This window comes from Pleurodeles waltl, chromosome 4_2 (genome assembly GCF_031143425.1).
Source record: "Pleurodeles waltl isolate 20211129_DDA chromosome 4_2, aPleWal1.hap1.20221129, whole genome shotgun sequence".
NCBI lineage: Eukaryota > Metazoa > Chordata > Amphibia > Caudata > Salamandridae > Pleurodeles > Pleurodeles waltl.
Window position 1 is genome coordinate 117,519,354 of NC_090443.1, and position 17,512 is coordinate 117,536,865.

Here is a 17,512-nt window from a genome sequence, read left to right on the forward strand (position 1 = left end):
AGGTCCTGAGGCCAACCCGGTAATTGTATTAACATCCTTTAATTCTATATTATTTTACGTTTAAAAAAAAAAAAAACTGAGAAACAAAGGTTATAGGATGTTATAGTTAGGTTCAGGTTTTACCCACACAAAGGTACAAGTTATAGTTTCTTAACATAAATATAACTATAACTGCTGAATTTCTGTGTTTTTTTGTGGGTAAAACGTAAACCTAACTGTAACGTCCCTGTAACCTTTGGTTTTTTATGTGTGTGTGTGTATGTGTATACACATACATATCTTAGGCCAGACATTTCAAAAGGGTACATTTAAATTGGATTGTTCATGGCATGTTCTGGGCATATCCGTAAAGCGGGGATCAAAACAGAGGGGAGTACCAAAAGTGATCTTTCTTCTTTAACTGATAGGATTCTTTGCTTCTTGATGCAGGCAACAAGTCTGTAAGAAATTAAACCAAACATGACATGAAAGGAGAAATTTCCTCAATTAAGTGTGGTGGCTTTGCTTGATTTGATGTAAATCTGTTTCGTTGTTTTCGAGAAATAAGCATTGAAAAAGCATCGAGATTTGGGCATGAAGAGGATCTTTTGTTCCGTTCTGTGAACTGCCCCACAAAAAAATACTCAAATCTGACTGGACAAGGCAACTTTATCTCCTGTCATTCATTTTTGTCCAGCAATGAAATGCCCTGTTTGTAGAGCTGAAGCACTGTGATTGAGTTACTTTAACAGGGGAAAATGTTGCAGCCAACATTATGGGATGCAGGGATTTAGAAAAAGAAATGGGTACTGTCTTCAAAGACTACTTCCCCAGAGACCGTCTACATATAGGGGAAAACAGGGCTGCCCCCCCCCCCCCAAATCCTCACCCTCCCCCTCCCCCTCCAAACCCTCACCCTCACCCTCCAATCCAGAACACTCCCCTTTACTGGGATCATGCAGCTATTGTTGGAGGAGGCCTGCTAGGATTGCTTTCAAAATTACTAAACATTACCTCAAACTAGTGTTTTTTGTCATTGTAGAAATGGTTACTATCCGGAACTTACTGCCCTACTTCCAGGCATTCCTCCCACAAATACTCCCTTTCCCCACAACACCAGAGGTTCCTCCAAGAGGAGATAGACAGACTTTTGTTCAAGGGAGCCATAGAGCCAGTGCCACCCTAACTTCGTGGCAACGGGATGTACTCTCTGTACTTTCTAATCTCTTAAGAAAGATGGATCCCTGAGGTCCATCTTGCCTCAGACCCCTCAACTAGTATGTCTTGTGGGAGCGTTTCCACATGGTCATGCTCCAGGACGTCATACCTCTTCTAAAACAAGGCAACTTCATGACTGCCTTGGGCCTGAAAGATGCCTTTTTCCCCATCGCAATCCAACCTGCACATCTCCGGTACCTCACGTTCATGGTAAGAGGCTAGAACTTTCATTTCAGTCTTTTGTCCTTCGGCATAACCACCACCCCAAGAGTTTTTACCAAGTACCCTGCAGGTGTAGCCGCTTATCTCTGAAGGAGTGGTATCCATGTATTCCTGTATTTCCACGTACTTCCACAATTGGCTGATAACGAGTGCAAGCAAGCAGAAGTATCTGGCTCACATGCAGATCACCTTAAATATCCTTCACAATCTAGGCTTTACTATCAACGTGGGCAAATCCCACCTCCAGCCCTTCTTAGGAGCAGTACCAAACTCTGTCACCGGGAAAGCTTATTCCAGTCCCCTGCGATTCTAAGCTTTTCAGTCACTGCTGCCTCTTTTTCAGCCAAATCTTCAGCTAACAGTCAAAACAGTGATGCACCTCCTCTGCAAGATGGCCTCCTGTATTTCCATTGTTCCCCATGCACGCTTATACATGTGTCTGCTCCAAGAGTGCCTGGCAGCACAGTGGTCACAAGAAGAGTATCTTTTGGAAGATCTAGTGTTGGTTTGAGGCAGCATCCATCACTCTCTGCAGTGATGGAAACGCAACAATTTGTTGCAGGGCTGGGCATTTCTAGACCCAGTTTCCCAAGTGGCCATTACCATGAACGCCTCTATCATGGACTGGAGGTGCGCATCTGCAGCATATGACTGTCCAAGGTTTGTGGACACCCACTCAGCAGACATTCAACATACACTATCCTGAGTTATTGGCAGTTCAATTTACTCTGAAGGATTTCTGCCACATGCATGCATAATACAGTCCTGATCGTAATAGACCACACGGCTGCTATGTATTACCTGCAAAATACAGGGGCACACACTCTCTTCAGCTCTCAACATTAGTGTAAAGGTTTTGCTATTGTGTGATCTACCACATAGTACATCTGCAGCAGATTACCTTCAGGGAGCAGGCAACAATGTTGCAGACCTGCTGAGTAGGATGTAGCAACAAGTCCAGGAGTGGCAACTCCAACCTGAAGTCTTGATCCCCTATTTTCAAGGTTGAGGGTTTCCCAACATAGTTCTGTTTGGCAACTGCTGACAACGCTAAATGCCCAAGCTTTGTTTCCACACCCACTGTCCATGGCCAGTGCATCATGAATGAACTGGCCAGGGACATTTGCCTACTTCTTCCTTACGTGATTCAGAAGTTCCAGCACACTAGTAGCACGTGTGGACCAGACAGCCTAGGTTCACATCATTCAGCGCGTTTTGGCAAATTGGCTTCTGAATTCCTAGAGTTTGGTTACCTCAATTTGTCCCCTAAAGGTAGTTCCATTCACAGATGCTGTGGTGCGGGACGGGACAGTGCTTTGTGTACCTCACAAGCGGTGTCCACAGGCCACGGTGCAGGCAGCGGCGCCGGTTTCAGCAGGTGCATCGTCGTGGATGCCCAGGCTGCGGTGTGAGCAGGCGATACTGGAGTGCGGGGGCCCACAGGTTGTGGTGCGAACAGTGGTTTGGTGAAGTCATCCTATGATGGGGTCGGGGAGACCAGGGTCGCGGTGCGAAGTGGGGCAATGCGACTCCGTGTGGTGTCGGCAGGTCATGGTGCAGACCAGCTGTGTCGTTGGCGGCGTAGCTGTGGTTTCTCCTCTTGAACAGCTCAAAACACACAGTTCCCAGTGCTGCAGGTCGAAGAAACTGAAGTCTTTGGTATCCCTGAGACTTCCAACAGGAGGCAAGCTCTACTCCAAGCCCTTGGAGAATTTTCTCAAGCAGAACACACAGCAAAGTTCACCCTTTGCAATCTTTTCAGGCAGAAGCAGCAACTGCAGGCCAGTCCAGCAAAGCAACACAGCAAAGGGACAGTACTCCTCCTTCAGCTTTTCTCCTAGGCAGAGGTCCCTCTTGATTCCAGAAAGATTCTAAAAGTCTGGGGTTTTGGGTCTTCTTTTTATACCCAGATCTGCCTTTGAAGTTGGCAAACTTCAAAGCTAAGCCTCAAGTGTTTGCAAGATCCTTCCTTGACCAGGCCAGGCCCCAGATGCACACGAGGGGGTCGGAGACTGCATTGTGTGAGGGCAGGCACAGTCCTTTCAGGTGTGAGTGACCACTCCTCCCTCCTCTCTAGATCAGATGGCTCATCAGGATATGCAGGCTACACCCCGCCCTCATTTGTATCACTGTCTAGAGATGTGCAAAAGAGCTCAACTGTCAAACTGACCCAGACAGACAATTCACAAACAGGCAGTCTCGCAGAATGGTATAAGCAAGAAAATGCCTACTTTGTAAAAGTGGCATTTTCAAACAGACAATTTAAAAACCAACTTCACTAAAAGATGTATTTTTAAATTTTGAGTTCAGAGACCCTAAGCTCTACATATTATCTGCTCTCAAAGGGAATCAGCGCTTTAAGGATATTTAAAGGCAGCCCCCATGTTAACCTATGAGAGCGATATGCCTTTCACAGTGAAAACAGAATTTGGCAGTATTTCACTGTTAGGACATATAAAACACACTAGTATATGTCTACCTTAAACATACACTGCACCCTGCCCCTGGGGCTACTGAGGGCCTACCTTAGTGGTGCCTAACATGTAGTAGAAGGGAAGGTTTAGGCCTGGCAAGTGGGTACACTTGCCAAGTCAAATTGGCAGTTTAAAACTGCACACACAAACACTGCAGTGACTGGTCTGAGCCATGTTTACAGGGCTACTAATGTGGGGGGCACAACCAGTGCAGCAGGCCCACTAGTAGCATTTGATTTACAGGCCCTGGGCACCTCTAGTGCACTTCACTAGGGACTTACCAGTAAATCAAATATGCCAATCATGGATAAACCAATCAACAGTACACTTTACACAGAGAGCATATGCACTTTAGCACTGGTTAGCAGCGGTAAAGTGCCTAGAGTCCTAAAGCCAACAAAAACAGGTCAGAACAAATGGGAGAAAGGAGGCAAAAAGACTGGGGATGACCCTGCAAAAAGGGCCATTTTCAACAGTGACGCACATAGTCCATCACAATTATACGTCAAGTATCAGGATGATGAAGAATACAAACATCAGGAATTTGAGCCCTACTATACACATCATAGGCATTATTATGAGCCAACGCAACATTAACAGTCACGTAACACAGTGCAAATGCCTGCTTCCTTAAGTCTGGACCTGCAGTCTATGCTCTAGGACTATAAGAGAAGGTTTCCGTATTCAACTCCGGATCAGCCACAACAGCTGCAACCTCCTTTTCTGGCTACACCAAGAACTATGCCTCCTTCTCTGGCAATACCTAGGTTCACACCTACTTTAATGATAGCTGCTCCTCCCAGAGGAGACATCACTTCCTCAGATGACAGAAGGGAAGAAGGAGAGATCATCACTCCTCAACATCCTAGTGATGAATGGGATGATTACTTCGCTCCTACGCCATCACCACCACCACCACCAACTCCTCATCCATCGGAATCTACTCCGGTGGATATAGGAGGATTTCATCATTTGATGGGCAGGGCCGCCACACGCTTCCATTTACCGACATCAGTTTCCCATTCGGAATGTTTTCTCCATGATTTTAAGGAGCAAGCAAGGAAATCGGTGAGAGCGATTGTCATAATAGATTATATCTGGAGCGAAGGTTTAAAAATAATGAAAAACCCTCCAAAAGTCCTGCCAGTGCTACCCAAACTGGTAAAAAGAATATAAGGCTACGGACGATTCTCCAGCCTGTTTAATAGGACACCCAAAACCAGACTCTGTCGTGTCTCAAGCTGCCCAAAGGAGTTCAAAAAATCCATCTGTTCCCGTTTCAGTTCCTCCAGACAAAGAGGGCAGGCGTTTAGATAACGTAGGAAAGAGATTTATATTGATGTCAGCCATCACAGTATGTGCTGCCAACACTTTGGCTATCTCACGATGCTACAACCATCAGATGTGGTCTGACTTGAGTGCTTTCATTGACCTAATCCCAGAAGATAAGCAACCAGAGGCACGTAAAGTTTTGCAAGAGGGTGAGCGCACACCTGCAGAGGTTATTGATTGTCCACAGAATATAGCCTCCACAGGTTTTCGGCAGCTAGTCTTAGGCTTCCAGGGTTGGTTAAATGCAACCTCATTTAGACCTGAGGTTCAATCAAGAATACTTAACATGGCCTATGATGGCGAAACCCTGTTTGGTAAACACTATAGATTATGCTTTACTAGCAATCAATACAGACACACATACTGCCTGCTCTCTAGGTACCCTTCCGTACAAGAGGCAACCCTTTTGTGAAGTCAGAGGTAGGGGGTTCTCCTCTTTTAGAGGTACCTACCACAGACAATACCAACAACAATCCCAATACGGGCCTGCCTACCACCAATCTTACCAGTAACCACCTACAGCGGCCTACGCCAGGCAAGGGGGAAGAAAGAAACAGCAGCCCCCAAAGAAATTTGGAGGCGAACCGTAAACAATGATTCTCATCGGATACTGGCTACCGTTCATTTCTCTCCACAAACCAACAAAGTGGGCACAAATATTTCAAACTACAAACAAAATTGGGAACAGATAACATTGGACAAGTGGGTGTTGGATATAGTGACTTTTGGTCATATGCTGGAATTTGTACAGGAACCACCCTCCAATGAAAATGCACTCACCTCATCTGCACTTACTAAAGCAAGAAGCATCTCAAATGCTTTCCGAGGGTGCGATCAAAAAGGTTCCCATTCAACAGAGAGGTCTAGGTTTTTACTCTTCCTAGTAAGAAAGAAGTCTGGATAATGGATGCCGATTCTATATCTGACAATTAAACAAATTCCTGGGCAAACAATCCTTCTGTATGATAACCCTGTTGGATATCCTCCATCTTCTCAACAGTGGAGATTACATGACATCGTTCGATCTCCAAGATGCCTATTTCCATATTCCCATACATCCCAGACATCGCAAATACCTGTGTTTTACTGTAGCCAGTACCCATTATCAATTCAAGGTTCTCCCTTTCGGGTTGAAGACTGCACCAAGGATTTTCACGAAGTGTCTCGTACCAGTGGCCGCTACTGTGTTCATTCAAGGTTTTCACATTTTCCTATACTTAAACGACTGGTTAGTAAAGGCACCAACACTGCAACAGTCCTACAATCTCGGCCTGACGGTGAATCACCAGAAGTCAATCACAATCCCAACGCGCAAAATGATCTTTTTGGATGCGAAACTCAACACAGACAGAAACAAGGCTTATCTTTCAATAGAAAGACAACAGAAACTCTCCAACCTGCCTCTCTCGATTTCAAAAATAAAGTTTGTTTCTGTTAGAACATTCAAGTCGCTTTTAGGAATGATTTCCTCTACAATAAGCATGGTACATCTAGCAAGACTAAAGATAAGACCACTACAAGAGGATCTGCTAATTCAAAGGATCCAGTCGCAAGGGTCCTTCGAGGACCTGAACTAAGTCACACCATGGATGGTAGAAACCCTACAGTGGTGGTCTCAAATCAGTCATCTCTCTCAGGGATTAACTTTCCTAACTCCAATCCCCGATTTCATCATCACAACGGACGTCTCCCTAGAAGGCTGGGGATGTCACTTGCAAGACATGTGCATTCAAGGGAAATGGTCTGACTCTCAGAAGAAGATGCACATAAATCTTTTGGAGTTGAAAGCAATCTCTCTTACTCTCAAAGCTTTCCTTCCTCTTATTTCAAGACCTTCGGTCTTGATCTACACGGACAACCCAACAATCATGTATTATGACAACAAACAGTGAGGAACACAATCTCCCCCTCTCACAAGAAGCTCAAGCTCTCTGGAACTGGCTCACTCTTCACAGAATATCTTTTAGAGCTGAACACGTACAGAGTATCAACAACATCCTTACAGACTCACTCAGCAGGACAGGCCACAGTTGCCACGAATGGAAACTCGATCAGAAGGAAGTGGACAAGATCTTTCGATGCTGGGGACAACCGCCCCTGGATCTTTTTGCCACCAACAAGAACGCCAAATGCTGCTTTTACGCCAGGCGGTATCCATTCCCAGGGTCGTGGGGGAATGATCTTTTGATGCGATGGTCTGGGATCTTTGCATACACTTTTTCCCCATCCTGTTGATCCCCAAGCTTCTCAAGAAGATAAAGACCGAGGGTTGCCGACTCATACTCATAAGCACCCAGGTGGCCCAGACAGTATTGCTACATGGAACTCATTCTCCTATGCGACATCCCAGCAAACGGAACCTGCTAACGAAGAACCAAGGGCAGATGCTTCATCCGGAACCAGCCTCTCTCCAATTGCATGCATGGCTCCGGAGTTCTATGAATTCCGGAACATGAACATTGATCAGGAATGTAGGGTAATTCTTTCTAGAGCACGGACTGAAAGTACAAACAAGACTTACAGACTCAAGTGGCAAAGATTTTGTGTTTGATGCCGACAAAACAATGCCCACTCGTTAGAGGCTTTACCAGAGAAAATTATATCACACCTCCTTGCACTCTCCCAAGACGGGGCTCGTACATGCCTCAGTTAAGGTTCACCTGGCAGCAATATCTTCATTTAGACATTCTGCAAATGTACCTTCGCTATGTTCATCCAGACTCATAAAACAGTTTATGAAGGGACTGTTTTGCACTTTTCCTCTAGTGCGACCACCTCCTCCTTAGTGGCATCTCAACATTGTCCTTTCTCAATTAATGAAAGCAAAGTTCAAGCCTGTACACAGAACTGAACTTCCTCACATGGAAAGTTGCAACTCTCCTTCCACTAGGAGAGTCATTGACATACAGGCTTTTACCACCAAAGAGCCTTTCCTAACTTTTGCAAATTACTTTGTTCTTCTCATGACAAACCCAAGATATATTCCCATAGTTCCTTCATCTTTTCACTTAAACAAACCAGTTATATTGAGAAAAAAAAATTCAAACCCATCTACCGCAGCTGAAAAACCTCTCCACACACAGGATGTCAAACGATGTTTGAAATTCCACCTTCAGCGTACCAAACACTTGCGTAAGACAGACCAACTACTAGTCTCTTACGCTCAAGGTCAGTAGAGTATAGGAGTCGCTAAGGCAACAATAGCCCAGTGGATTTCATCTACCATTCAATGTTGTCATTCGAAGGCTGGCAAACCGTTAACCAACCGACCTAAAGCACAGTCTACAAGCGAGATCTCAACCTCAGCTGCTCTGTTTGCAGGCAACTTCTTAGACAGATATGCCAAGCTGCAACGTGGAAGACTGCTCATTCTTTCACCCAGCTTTACTGTTTGGAATCAGCACAACGCAGCAATTTGGTTGTGGGGCAGGCGGTTCTGCGTCATCTATTTAATTAAGGGAGCCTCATTTTAACTTACTTCGCCTTTCTTAGAAATAGAGGTCCTCATGCATATGTGTTTTTTATGCTTTACAATTATTTCTAATCAGTGTGCAATTATTATTTGAATAATACTTATAAATAAATCTTGTATTGTTAAGATTGTTTGTTTAAACTGATATGTTTACACCCACCATCCACTGTGGGCATAACATCTATTTTGAGTAATGCTAGCTATTTAGATTCAAGCATGGGAATCTATGAAAGATACAATTCTGAATAGGAAAACAAGTTACTTACCTGTAACTACAGTTATCCAGTATTGGTTTCTTTCATAGAATCACATGTGACCCACCCTCCTCCCCTTTGAGGCTCACTTTTCTCTTCACTGCAAACTCTTCACTCCAGTGCTTGAACATTTGAGGGCAAGAGCCACTCTGGGGAGTGTCCTAGAGGGTGCTGGCATTTGATTTGTCATAGACCAAGTTTAGTTCTTTTTTTCAAAAGGACATGGATAGGATATATGTTTAACTTTACTAGCATCATAGCCTTTGATTATTCTGACTTACTGCTTTTTCTAAGGTACCGTGGGACTCCCACTTCGGAGATGATTCAAGCATGTGAATCTATGAAAGATACTAATAATGGTTAACTGTAGTTACGCGTAAGTAACTTGTTTCTTCCTATTGATTAGCATCTCCTCCTCACCTCTGGCTTCTCCTGGGCTTCGAGTTGAGTCTTTGGCCTGCCATGGAGCCTGAACCAAGTACTGCCTCCAGTGGCCAGTATCCTTCCACTGTAGGATCTTGCAATGCAGGTACTCTTTTTTTTTTTTTTTTTTTCTCCTCCTCTCATCTTCGGCAGATTTAGGCAGTTTGAGTCTCCCATTGAGCCTCTAAGTATTCCGGGTGGTGGAGATGGCATAAGCTTGGCAAGCTGAGTTGGTGTACTGAACATTTAGGTGTATTGAACCAGATGTTGAATCAATAATTTGAGCAACAAATTGGGAAACACTGAAGCTTTGTGTACCGGAATCCACGCAGAGTTACAAAGGAGGGTCCTACGACGTCGGAGGCCAACTCAGAGGGTTGAGCATTGCAGGACGGAGTGCTGGGGACCCAGGCTAGGCGGTGCACGAAGGAAATCCTGGAAGAGTGCACAGGAGCCAGAGCAGCTGCAAATCACGCAGTACACAGGTTTGCAGTCTAGCGTGGGGAGGCAAGGACTTACCTCCACCAAACATGGACTGAAGGATCACTGGACTGTGGGAGTAACTTAGATAGATAGTTCCTGTGTTCCAGGGACCACGCTCGTCAGGATGAGAGGCTACCCAGAGGACCGGTGATTGTCTTTTGGTGCCTGCGTTAGCAGAGGGAAGATTCCGTCGACCCACAGGAGATTTCTTCTGGGCTTCTGGTGCAGGGTGAAGGTAGGCGACCCCCAGAGCATGCACCACCAGGAAACAGTCTAGAAAGCCGGCAGGATGAGGCGCAACAATGTTGCTAGTAGTCATCTTGCTACTTTGTTGTGGTTTTGCAGGCGTCCTGGAGCAGTCAGCGGTCGATCCTTGGTAGAAGTCGAAGAGGGAACTCTGGTGACCTCTTGCATTTGTTATCTGAAGAATTCCCCAAAGCAGAGACCCTAAATAGCCGGAAAAGGAGGTTTGGCTACCAAGAAAGGAGGATTGGCTACCAAGAAAGGTAAGAGCCTATCAGAGGGGGTCTCTGACGTCAACTGCTGGCACTGGCCACTCATAGCAGTCCAGTGTGCCCCCAACACCTCTGAATCCAAGATGGCAGAGGTCTGGGACACACTGGAGGAGCTCTGGGCACCTCCCGTGGGAGGTACTGGTCAGGGGAGTGGTCACTCCCCTTTCCTTTGTCCATTTTCGCGCCAGAGCAGGGCTGGGGGATCCCTGAACCGGTGTAGACTGACGTATGTAGAGATGGGCACCATCTGTGCCCATCAAAGCATTTCCAGAGGCTGGGGGAGGCTACTCTTCCCCAGCCCCTTCACACCTATTTCCAAAGGGAGAGGGTGTAACACCCTCTCTCAGAGGAAATCCTTTGTTCTGCCTTCCTGGGCCAGGGCTGCCTGGACCCCAGGAGGGCAGAAACCTGTCTGAGGGGTTGGCAGCAGCTGCAGTGGAAACCCCGGAAAGGCAGTTTGGCAGTACCTGGGTTCTGTGCTAGAGACCCGGGGGATCATGGAATTGTCCCCCCAATACCAGAATGATATTGAGGTGACAATTCCATGATCTTAGACATGTTACATGGCCATGTTCGGAGTTACCATTGTGATGCTATACATAGGTAGTGACCTATGTATAGTGCACGCATGTAATGGTGTCCCTGCACTCACAAAGTTCGGGGAATTTGCCCTGAACTATGTGGGGGCACCTTGGCTAGTGCCAGAGTGCCCACACACTAAGTAACTTGGCACCCAACCTTCACCAGGTGAAGGTTAGACATATAGGTGACTTATAAGTTACTTATTGGCAGCGTAAAATGGCTGTGAAATAACGTGGACGTTATTTCACGCAGGCTGCAGTGGCAGTCCTGTGTAAGAATTGTCTGAGCTCCCTATGGGTGGCAAAAGAAATGCTGCAGCCCATAGGGATCTCCTGGAACCCCAATACCCTTGGTATCTAAGTACCATATACAAGGGAATTATATGGGTGTACCAGTGTGCCAATGAGAATTGGTAAATTTAGTCACTAGCCTGCAGTGACAAATTTAGAAAGCAGAGAGAGCATAAACACTGAGGTTCTGGTTAGCTGAGCCTCAGTTAGGCACCACACAGGTAACACATACAGGGCACATACTATGAGCACTGGGATCCTGCCTGTCAGGATCCCAGTGACACAAGGGCTAAAACATACATACATACAGTGAAATTGGGGGTAACATGCCAGGCAAGATGGTACTTTCCGACAGTATGTACGATGAGTGTTGGTATGTGGGATGAGTATGAGTGTTGGTATGTGGGATGAGTATGAGTGTTGGTATGTGGGATGAGTGTTGGTATGTGGGATGAGTGTTGGTATGTGGGATGAGTGTTGGTATGAGTGTTGGTATGTGGGATGAGTGTTGGCATGTGGGATGAGTATGAGTGTTGGCATGTGGGATGAGTATGAGTGTTGGCATGTGAGATGAGTATGAGTGTTGGCATGTGGGATGAGTATGAGTGTTGGCATGTGGGATGAGTATGAGTGTTGGTATGTGGGATGAGTATGAGTGTCGGCATGTGGGATGAGTATGAGTGTCGGCATGTGGGATGAGTATGAGTGTCGGCATGTGGGATGAGTATGAGTGTCGGCATGTGGGATGAGTATGAGTGTCGGCATGTGGGATGAGTATGAGTGTCGGCATGTGGGATGAGTATGAGTGTCGGCATGTGGGATGAGTATGAGTGTCGGCATGTGGGATGAGTATGAGTGTCGGCATGTGGGATGAGTATGAGTGTCGGCATGTGGGATGAGTATGAGTGTCGGCATGTGGGATGAGTATGAGTGTCGGTATGTGGGATGAGTATGAGTATGAGTGTCGGTATGTGGGATGAGTATGAGTATGAGTGTCGGTATGTGGGATGAGTATGAGTGTCGGTATGTGGGATGAGTATGAGTGTCGGTATGTGGGATGAGTATGAGTGTTGGTATGTGAGATGAGTATGAGTATGAGTGTTGGTATGTGAGATGAGTATGAGTATGAGTGTTGGTATGTGGGCTGAGTATGAGTATGAGTGTTGGTATGTGGGATGAGTAGGAGTATGAGTGTTGGTATGTGGGATGAGTATGAGTGTTGGTATGTGGGATGAGTATGAGTGTTGGTATGTGGGATGAGTATGAGTGTTGGTATGAGTATGAGTGTTGGCATGTGGGATGAGTATGAGTGTTGGCATGTGGGATGAGTATGAGTGGTGGCATGTGGGATGAGTATGAGTGGTGGCATGTGGGATGAGTATGAGTGGTGGCACGTGGGATGAGTATGAGTGGTGGCACGTGGGATGAGGATGAGTGGTGGCACGTGGGATGAGGATGAGTGGTGGCACGTGGGATGAGGATGAGTGGTGGCACGTGGGATGAGGCTGAGTGTTGGCACGTGGGATGAGGCTGAGTGTTGGCACGTGGGATGAGGCTGAGTGTTGGCACGTGGGATGAGGCTGAGTGTTGGCACGTGGGATGAGGCTGAGTGTTGGCACGTGGGATGAGGCTGAGTGTTGGCACGTGGGATGAGGCTGAGTGTTGGCACGTGGGATGAGTATGAGTGTTGGCACGTGGGATGAGTATGAGTTGGTATGTAGGATGAGTATGAATGTTAGTATGTAGGATGAGTATGAATGTTAGTATGTAGGATGAGTATGAGTGTAAGTATGAGTGTTGGTATGTGGGAGGATGCGTGCTCCGCGCTCGCCTCATAATGCCACTCAAGCTACACCTCCCTGACAATACTTAGTCTGAGGGATGCTTGTCCCATGATACAGAGGGCACTTGACCTGGCAGTTTTTCTCCACACAGCTCTTTTTAAGGCAAAAAAAATATGTATGCTTTGTCAAGCCTAATATTTCTGGCTTCTGCTTGTACCTCGAGCAGCCTCCTGGGCCCAGCTGTAGCCAACATGTCAAGATACAGCTTCACAATTCCAGGGGCAGCTCTGTAAGCCAAAATACCCCAATCGTACGACAAGTGCACCCATACTAGATATAGCTGGCAATTTAATATGCCTGTATCACTTTTCACAAACATTACACACATACATGCACACCATCAAACAAGATTCACACACATGCCGAAAAAAACATAAATGTGCCCTTGTGTAGTGTAATTGGTGCTCGAGTAAAGCGCTCAAATGCTTTCTGGTTGGGTTTCCATTATATAAAACTTGCGTTTTTTAGACATGGGTATATTAAGTGATTTGCCCAGAATCACGGGATGTTGGCGAGCCGACGCAGAGACTCAAACCAGATTCCCCTGCGCCTAAGTTGGTAGCTCTGGCCGTAAAGCCCCATTCTCTCCCACATCAGGTTGCAGTTATACATTGCACCTATTTCACGCCCACTACGCACTCACACATACATGGCACAAAAAAAGAAAGATCATCACATATCAAATGCACTTGTCAGATGTCACTGACACAGAAACGTCACGTAGGAACATGAGAACAATTTTCAACCATGTCACATATGCACACACGGACAGATACCACACCGATCACGAAGGGATAATGTTGCAACATGCTTACATATATTGCAATCACACGCATAACCACAACACAAACAATATCCCATCGTCCAGAAATTAAGCTTGTCTGTATACGTTTCGCTCTGACTGTTGCTATTACCACTGCTGTCACCAACATCACCACACCTTTCTGTAGGAATCCTGCGCCCTTATCTAGTGAGTTTTAGTGTAGAGTGGTGTATCCTTCACAAGGCGCTATGTCTCCCTGAGAAGATTCTTTCTTCCTACAGCAGGGGCATCTTGTATGCTGGGCTGCAAGGTGCCCACACACTGGGCGCAATGAAGAGGTGGGTGTGGCATAAAGGAACATTCTTAAAAACAGTACCACACCACAGAACCTACAGCTGAACTTCGCATATTTACATAGAACACATTTACACTGTTAGGCATCGAGGGAAAGCGATTTGCCTAGAATCTCCCGATATTTCTCTGGTCAGACTCGCACCCAGTGCAGAGGCTTCAAGTTGGACAGTCTCCGCACCTTGGGGCTAGCATGCACCCAGTTTTATCAGTTCATTCGGGTAGCCTTCGTTGTAGAGGGGTTGCTTTTAGAGGACGGGTAGTAGAGCATTAGTCTACGTGCCCACAAGGGTATCAGCATGAAAGTGTTTTCACATCCTTGTGCTCAGGTTTCTGCAGGGGCCAAAATACTGCACGAAGAGAATTACATAACCTTGCCTCAGTGCATGATGTTACTGAACAATGGTGGCAAATGCAAGTAATTATGTGATAATACTATTTTACCTTCAACAAACTATTTTGCAATTTTTGAAACTATTTATCCAGTCAGAAAAGCAGCTTTTTATATAGAGATATTTTCCTCCTTAAAGCATAGTTAAAACCTATTGGCTTTGTCAATGCTTGATTACGGTTCTTTCCCTGTTTTGGGGGGCTTTGAATATGCTAGTACAAGACATCGTCCATTCCTGAAACTGCTAGCAGAAGACAAACACTAGCAGAAGCTGTATCTGTTGTCTTTTATGCATTCTGTTGAATTGTGTCTCAAAAGACCCTGGTACTTTGAAGGGGCAAAACAACGCCTTACTAGGGGCATGGCCTTTTGCTCCCCATACAGTCTACATTATGCAAGATTATTAGTTATATGGCACCCCGGACCTTATAGAGAAATGTGATGTGTGTATAAACAAATGTACATATACACATACAAAGATATATATTTCACCCAATCAAAATGGCCAAATGCACATTCAGATGTTTAAGACTTAATTTTGCTGAATTGATTGTTTAAATGAGTGCTGTCATGTTATTACCAATATTCTTGAAAATAACCTAGGAAAATTATTTCATTATTTTTTTGCAGTTGATTTTTAAGAACTCTTTTTCCCTTTCAAATGTATTTGTTTCTTGCAAATAAATTGTCATTTTCACTGCCATGCGTTAAAACAAACGTTTTAAATATTTCAGATGATACAGAATTTTCAGGATGAAACATGTTTTGTTCTAGATACAATGAAAGGTAAGAAAGAAGTAAATTAAAACTATAATGCATAAGGCCTCTGTAACAGCTAATCTCCTCCGCCCTTACCACGGATGACACCAACCTTGTTATCTTCTCTATAGGTGGAATGTGAAGGGGGTTTTAAGCTTGGTTCCTTTTGAAAACTATAAGGATTGGGAGGGTTAAAGTTGGCACAAGTCGGTGATTAGTGTGCTGCAGTGCTATTAAAACATTAACCATGATGACAATTATGAATGCTTAGACACAGTATTGCAGCGTGCATATCACTGACCAGTGCCAGTGATAATTCCTTGTATGCCAATATGCATGAGAGCCATACTTCGGCTTTCCAGGTTTCAAATAATTGACATTTTGTGGTTCAGGGTTTGAAGTATGTTCAGGAAACTGGCTTTCTTTTGTCTCGTTATTTGGGTGAGGAAACAAGGTTTCTAGGGGAAGCTTTTCTCGACGATTGGTAGGTGAAATTCCTTTATGCCTTCTATTCCAGTCATCTACTCTTCAAACTCCACAGAGGTTGAAGAAGACCTGTAATTCACAGGTGCTCGTGGTCAGGCCTACTTACTTTCCTAATGTCTCATAATAAATGGATCAAACCCATAAAATCTGGCATGCCTTTCCCAGAGATCAGATGTAGCATTTGCTTTTACTCTGGCCTATTCAAGTGCCCGGAAACTGACATCCCAAATGCTAAAATTTGTAGAACTGCAAATATATTAAAATAATAATAATAATAATACAGCTTGCAGAACAATATATAAAGCCTCTTAACGGGACTTGACAAGAATCATCACAGTGGAACCCCCAATCGGTTTGTCAGAGTGGTTGCCGTCAATAAAACCCTTGCAAACTACAGAAATCTGTAAAATGATATGTAACAAAACCTTGTCTATAGCCTGTGACCCAATGTGATGATAACCACTGTTAAATGCATACTGGCTTTAGCAAATGGTTTATGCAGTAAATAAGTAGCCTTTTTCATGGCATTCTATAATAAGCAGATCAGATGCATGGCATCGGACATAACGATTCCCAGTGCACTAGTCAGGCGGAGAGCTGGTCACCATAACCAACTGAGGCCTGCAGTATTGAGCATAAACGTTTCCACAAAGCAACCATCAGACACAATCATAAAATTAACAAGATATACAAAATTACAGTTTGGGTAAAAAAATACTAATTTCCTAAGAGAGCCTAACAAGGATTCTCACAGATCAAGCCCCATATAACCATTGTGTATCACAAAGAGAAACCAACCCTAACATTCTTGCCTACTGTGGTAATCTGTGAGATTCCAATTAGCATAATACATGCCTGTAGGCTTTTACGTGGATAAATAACTATCCACACTTAAATTATATTGACTTTAACATATGCTTTTCACAACAAATGTCAAGTGTAGGGCATTTACCATAGCATTTCATGATACATAGATCAGGCCTATGGCCATGATAATTGGCTTGCCTCTGTAATTAACTCAGCCCTGCTATATCAAGCATAAGATTTGCCACAAGCCAAAACCTCAGAATACAAAATCCTTAGCAAGGTGCTCCCCAGAGGCTGCTCCCCTTACTCCCAGATTTAGTACTTCTAGACCAGTGTGGCTTTGTCCCACGCAGGAGCATCTCGCTGAATGTCAGGCTCCTGTACCAAGTTATGGAAATAGCTCAATCCTTTTCTTGATGCCAGCTCCCTCTAACTGGACTTTCAACAGGTGTTTGATACCCTTGATTGAGATTATCTGTTCTCAATGATGTGGAAATTCAACATTCCTACCGCCTTCATTAATTGAATCAGAGTACTCTACACAAACTCAACAGCCCGAACCCAAACAGGCACACATCTCCTCACAATACCTGATTTCCCACAGAACGCGGTAGGGCTGCCCACTTTCGCCTTCTTGATTATTTGTATTGGCGATGGAGCCCCTGGCACAGAAGCTTAAGACAGGACGCGGCGGAATCAAATATCCCAAATGAGCTCCAATCACACATAGTTTCATTGTATGTGAACAACATGATTTTATATACCCGAGACCTCGAAATGGACCCTACACCAATCTCGTCCATACTTCTAACATTCGGAGACCTATCAGGTCTGCGAGTCATTCATGACAGATCACACGCATTTTCT

At 44.9% G+C, this 17,512-nt stretch overlaps 1 protein-coding gene across 2 annotated transcripts in view; it reads left to right on the forward strand.

Moving 5' to 3' along the window:
* Positions 1-17,512, forward strand: part of TFCP2 (transcription factor CP2) — a 348,159-nt gene that overhangs the window by 285,794 nt on the left and 44,853 nt on the right. For both annotated transcript variants that reach the window (XM_069230905.1, XM_069230906.1), the window contains exon 16: positions 15,328-15,379. In XM_069230905.1, the coding sequence (XP_069087006.1) occupies positions 15,328-15,379 (52 nt within the window). The remainder of the gene's footprint in view (positions 1-15,327; positions 15,380-17,512) is intronic.